This window comes from Caretta caretta, chromosome 8 (assembly GCF_965140235.1).
Source record: "Caretta caretta isolate rCarCar2 chromosome 8, rCarCar1.hap1, whole genome shotgun sequence".
Taxonomy (NCBI): Eukaryota; Metazoa; Chordata; order Testudines; family Cheloniidae; genus Caretta; species Caretta caretta.
This window is the reverse complement of record NC_134213.1, coordinates 34,097,483-34,103,482: the sequence shown is the minus strand read 5'-3', so window position 1 is coordinate 34,103,482 and position 6,000 is coordinate 34,097,483. Positions and strand designations below refer to the sequence as shown.

At 50.8% G+C, this 6,000-nt stretch overlaps 1 protein-coding gene across 1 annotated transcript in view; it reads left to right on the top strand.

Annotated features, from left to right (window-relative positions):
- The window catches only part of ETF1 (eukaryotic translation termination factor 1), a 37,576-nt gene continuing 31,576 nt past the window's right edge, over positions 1 to 6,000 (top strand). Inside the window, exons 1-2 of the mRNA XM_048860757.2 lie at positions 1 to 155; positions 241 to 348. Of these exons, the coding sequence (XP_048716714.1) occupies positions 263 to 348 (86 nt within the window). The 5' untranslated portion in view covers positions 1 to 155; positions 241 to 262. The remainder of the gene's footprint in view (positions 156 to 240; positions 349 to 6,000) is intronic.

The following is a 6,000-nucleotide window of genomic DNA, read 5'->3' as shown; positions in this document are numbered from 1 at the left end:
TCACAGGCCCCATGTGAGCGGATTGCAACACATGCAGCGCGGAGAGGGGGAGAGAAGCCGGTTTCCGACGTCAGAGCCGCCTCGAGCCCCGAGCCGCCCCCGCCGCCGCGCAGGGAGGAGGAGCCGCCGCCGCCGCCGGGGGGACAGGGCCTGAGGTGAGCGCCGCTCCGGGCGGGGTCGCGGGGCGCGCGGGCCGGGACTAACCGCTGTGCTCTGTGTCCGCCGGCCCGGCCGCCGCAGGGAGGAGGCGGAGGAGGAGAAGATGGCGGACGACCCCAGCGCTGCCGACCGGAACGTGGAGATCTGGAAGATCAAGAAGCTCATCAAGAGCCTGGAGGCGGCCCGCGGGTGAGCAGCAGCGGGGAGCGGGCGGGGCCTGCGCGGGGCCGGGGCTGAGGGCGCCGGGGTGGGGTCTCCCCGGTCCCAGCTGGGAGCGGACGGGCGGCCGCCACTCCCGCGTGTCCCCGGCTGGGCGGAGGCTCGGTTTCCTCGCTCCGCTGGTCCGGGGGCGGGCTGGTTTCCGCCGCTGGCCTGCGCGGGGCAGCGTTTGAACCGACCCCGGGCCGGGCGCGAATCGCTCGGGCCAGAGCGAGCCCCACCCGGGTGGAGGGGGCCTCGCCGGCGCCAGGCTTCCCGGGCAGCTGGCCCCTGAGGCTACTCCGCCCTGGGCGATGAGGGCCAGGTCGGACAAGCTATTGGGCCGCCCTCCCCTCCCCGTGCGCGGCTCCCGCGGGTTTGGGAGCGGCACCGTCGGGCAGCAGGGCGGGCAGTGAGTGAGGAGCCGCTGGCAGCTCTGCCAAGGCCCGGCACCGAGGTGATCATGTTATGCTCATCGGTGCTGGAGCCCTGCTGACAGGTTGGCGGGATCTGAACGCGAAGATGTCCCTGTGTGAGGACAGCCAGGGTGACTCAAAACATGAGGTGGAATTGATCAGGGTAATTAAATTTTTGTGTTTTGGGGTTTAAATCAGTGCGTCTTCCCCGGTGGACAAATGACCCCATAATAATCCCTTGTGGGTGTCCTGCAGCTTCTTCTGAAGAACTAAGTACTGAGCGCTGCCGTACAGGATACTGGACTGGATGGCTTCATGGCTTGATCTCATGTAAATTCCCTGTGTGTTGTGGCATTCTCCCTTAAACATCTGCATAGGCATCTAGATAAAGTTGGGGATCTAGAACAGTGGGCTCTCCGAATTGCCAGAAGTTCAGAAATGTGCAACATGTGATGCTTTGGGAGTCCAGATACAGAGACTCTTTTGATGATAACTGAGGGGAAAGGAGGTTTAAGTTGGCTGTGATACCTTAACTAGCTGCTGGCATGTACTAAAAGCAACTGGATACATTCTTGGCAGAAAGTAAGCTATCCTAGCATTAGTAGCTTGTAACTCGAGATGTGCACATATCACTGAGTAAGTCTGGCAGTTGCCATGTGGTATGCATTTTGGTCAGAGGTGGTTTGAGATGAAGTTCCTAAAAGCTGGCATTTTCTCAGCAGAGCTAAAATGCGGGGGAATGTTAGGTGTGTATAATGAAGTAACCATTACATGCCCACACTAAGCTAGAACACTGAATGTCTGTTCCAGCTCAGGGAGTTTTAAGATATTTTCCATTCCCTTGCAGTTGTTCCAGTATCACCGGGTGGGGGAGGGGGGAAGCTTCAGCTTTCTTTAGCAGCCTCTAATAATCTGTCTAAACAGGCTGTTGAAACAAGCAGGTGCTTTCAGTGTTTCAGTTGATTTCGGCTGAAAATAAAAACCTTTGTGTTAAAGGTTGGAGTATTTTAAATGCAAGAGGGAGAGTGAAGTGCTCTCTATAGAGACACAATGATAAAAGTTTCAGTACAAAAGCAAAGCATGGAATTGATTTTTCTTTTGGGGGGGAGTGGGGGGAAGAGAATTGCAGTGTCTTCCTCAAGGCACCATTGTGAACCTAGGAAATAGGTTTGTGTTGCAGTCGGTAGGTCTATGACTTGCTTCATTAAGCAAAAGCTCTCTACAGCTGTTTGCCCATGGAAACACCACAGCCCCTCTGTGTTTTTCAGCACTGAAGACTAATCCTGTGCATCTAAGGGAAGTGGGGAACCGTCTGAGTGCTGCCTTTCCTGGTGGCTGCAAGAGCACCAAGCTGAGCATTCCAGGGGCACAGCCCTCCTCTTGAATGGGGTGGAGTTGGGAACTCCTAATGGCCCAGTTGTCATGTCAGCTGGATTTTAAGAATGTCAGCTTCTAGTCTGGGGTTTGTGGAGGCTTGTGCAGACAGTCCTAATGCTGGGTTGGGTTTTACCCTAGATGCAAGGGTATGCTGGAGAAAAGTGGGCTTTTGTTCAGTTCTTCTGCAGTCAGCTAGGTAGAGCTTTATATACTTCCTCTACTTTCTTTGGTGTGAGTGACTAATGGTATCTTTTCTCTTTACTACCACAGCCAAAAAGTGATTGTCTTGCTGTAAAAGAGTGAGAACCCCTGACTCCCCCAAAAGCTGGCAGCTAACCCTTCTCAGAAGTATATGGTCACATTACATTATAAGCCACTGAGTCCGTCTGTGCCTCAGGCCCTTTCTCCAGTACTTTTCCTTAGCAATTTAGGTGCAAAAAAAAGAAAATTGTTTGAAGCTTCTTTGCCTGGATGTTGAAAAGAAGTCAGTTCTTCACTCCTTGTTTGATGATCTTACAGAGACAAGGTGGGTGAGGTGATATCTTTTATTGGACCAACTACTGTTGGTAGAAGAGACAACTTTTAGGTGTGTATAGTGAAGTAGTCATTACATACCCACACTCATCTAGAACACTGAATGTCTGTTCCAGTTCAGGGATCTGTAGGATACTTTTCCTTCCAGTTGTTCCAGTATCACCAGCTGATACTGAGCTATTCTTCAGAGCTGTGTTGATTTCATGTATGTTTCCCTGGGGGTGGTTATGGCCCTGGGTTAATGTGACTAAACAGTGTATTTTTGCTGATTATCTAGTCTGGCTCCATAGGAGCCTGAGCTATATCTACACTGTAGCCTGGAGCGAGCCGCCTACCCCAGGAGGAGTCACTTGTGCTAGCTGTGTGAACATTGCAGCCCAGACAGCAGCTTGGATGCTCAAGCCCACCAAACCCATGAGTCTGAGCTCGGGTGGCTAGCCCAAGTCTCTGCTGCATTTTTAATGCACTAGCCCAAGCCCTGCATGGTTGGGAGAGCTGTGGCTATTAGAGCTATTGTGTCACTAATGAAGACAGCTTGTATCTTTGAATTCAGAATGCAGTAGGAAACTAAGCAGGTATGGGGTGGTACAGGTGTGTGCTGGAGTTTCCTGTTAAACTGCTTGTGAAGTCAGCCACTGTGCTCTAGCATCCCTCTCTGTTTAGAGAGATGCTGATGATAGCTGGGCTGCATGGAACATTCGCTAGCCATCATGTACTACTAGCATTCTGGTGCTCAGTTTGAAAGTGAATCATAGAATAGAATCATAGAATATCAGGGTTGGAAGGGACCTCGGGAGGTCATCTAGTCCAACCCCCTGCTCAAAGCAGGACCGATCCCTAATTAAATCAAGTGTGTTGACATAAGCAGGGTTAGTCCAAAAAGATAGTTCTTTAGAGTTTTTGTTTGCAGTAGATGACTATTGCAAGGGTCAGTAGTGAGAGAACTCAGCTAAGCACAGAAACCATGAGCTTCAGAAAAAAGGCAGCGTGGAAACTAACAGAGTGAATGCAGTTAAGGGGGAAAGAGTTTTGCACAAAGGATAATACCCTCTAAATAAAGTGTTTTGGTGCAAAGCACCAGGCTGTGGACTAGAGAAATAAGGGACACGGTGGGTGGAGGAAGAGGAGCGAGTTATGTGTTGGCTAATATATAGTAAAATCCTAGTGAAGACAAGGTAGTCTAATTTAAACTTGTGCTAGCAGGTCAGGGAAACACCAGATCCTAGGGTTCATCTAGCTCTGCAATACATGCTAGAACTGCAGCTACCATGTCTTCATTAGGATTTTACTTTGGTTTGGTCTTCACTTAAAAGTTGTTGTCATAGCTACCCTGGTCAGGCGGGTGGGGGGAAAATGCACACTCTGACCGACACAGCTATGCCAACAAACCCTTTAGTGCAGATGTAGTTGTGCTGGCAGAAGGGGGTTTTTGTCAATGTAGCTAACACTGTTCAGGGCGGTGCTGTTCCTGTGCTGACAAACTCTTCTGTGGGTGTAGGCTGCACCTACGCCAGGGGTACGTTGATGGCTATGCTGGCATAGGCTCCATAGTGTAGACCAGGGGTTCTCAAACTTCATTGCACTGCGATCCACTTCTGACAACAAAAATTACTACACAACCCCAGGAGGGGGGACTGAAGCCTGAGCCCTGCTGCCCTGAGTGGGAGAGGGCCAAAGCCCAAACCCCACTGCCGTGGGTGGGTAGACAGAAGCCAAAGGGCTTCAGCCCCAGGCAGGGTGCCTGTAACTTGAGCACCTCTGCCCAGGACTGAAGTCCTCAGGCTTCACCACTTGGGGGAGGCTCTGGCTTCTTCCTCAGGCCCCAGCAAATCTAAGCCAGCCCGGTGACCCACTTTGGGGTCCTGACCCACAGCTTGAGAACCACTGGTGTAGACATGTTAACCAGAGGGTCCGAGACTGAGAGAGGTCTTTTAAAAACATGTTAACTAACTGTTATAAAGAGCCTAGTGTAGACAGGACAGGTTATGCTCTAATGTGTTGGTTGCAGGAACCCATAAGTCGATCCCTGATGAACACATTATATCTTATGCTGCTCCTCAGATGGGGATAGGCTCAGCAACTACCTAGTAGCTCGAAGTTCTTCAGCACAAGAGAATTGAACCAGTGGAACAGGTTTTTCCTGTCCTCAGGAGTCATTTCCTTTCCCTGTGAAGTTGGAGGACCAGCTCTGAGAATTCTAGGATGGGTGGGTGGCAAGCATGGTCCTGGAGAAACAGGGTGATGCAAAGGTTAGGGACTCAGAAGTGCATTAGTAAGGAAGGGTGGAGATGCGGTAAACAGTAACCAAAAGCAGTGTCCCAGTTCCATGTGCTGGGTGTAACTGAGGTGGGTCTAGGTCTGTACAGCACAAGGTAATAAGTAGACACATGATGGCAAAGCTATTCTGGCTCTTTTTTGACCACTTGTAAAATCTCAGTGAAATCTGTAGGGTGTTCCCGAAAGGGTTAACAAGTGAGTGCGATGCCAGGGCATACTTTTATCATGTCTATGGAATAGATGAGGTAAGCAGCAGGAATGTGGCCAGAAAACTGAGGGAATGGAACAGGACTCCATATTTACCAGATGCTGACTAGGCAGAGGCCAGTACAAAAGAGGGGTCCCACCAGAGAGATTTGGGGCAACATCCCAGACAATACCAGCTCCTGGAAAGGTGGTGGAATTCCTGTCAAGGTGCTGTCCCTGGACCCTGCTCTCTTTCTCTTCAGCATCTAGCTAGTTAAGTACCCATTGAATCAAATTTCTCTTCCCTTTGCTGCTGGAAGGGAACAGCTGTGGTCAGGGAGTGTCTGATGGTCCAAACTAGCCATGTCTTATTAGTTACTCCCCTTTCTCCCAAGTTAGATGAGCTGCAAACTGATCGTTGTAAAAGTTAATGAGGCAGACTCCTTAGGGAATGATGAGGGAAGGAGAGTAGCTATCTGCTTCTTATTGTGTGAGTGAGAGCAGACAGGGCCTGAAAACCTACGTACTTGTGACCCTGGTGACTAAACTATTACTAGCCAGTGGCAGACTGGCTGGGGGCCAGTAAGGTGAGTGCAGTACCCTGGAGAGAAACCCAGCCCCTAGTCATCTCCAGCTGCAAGGGAAGGGGAGAGTGCTGAAATTCTTACTAAGGTGCAGTGCTTGGTCATTTTTTTGGATCATCTTTGGCTATTACATTCTTACATAACTGACTCTTCACATTGTCCATGTGCTGGGAGAGGAGTTCTCTTTGAGCCTCCTGGCTGCTGCAGCAGTGGGCTGGTGTCTCCACTGCTCTAACTATTCCTATCCACTGTGGTCTGGCTGCTGCAGA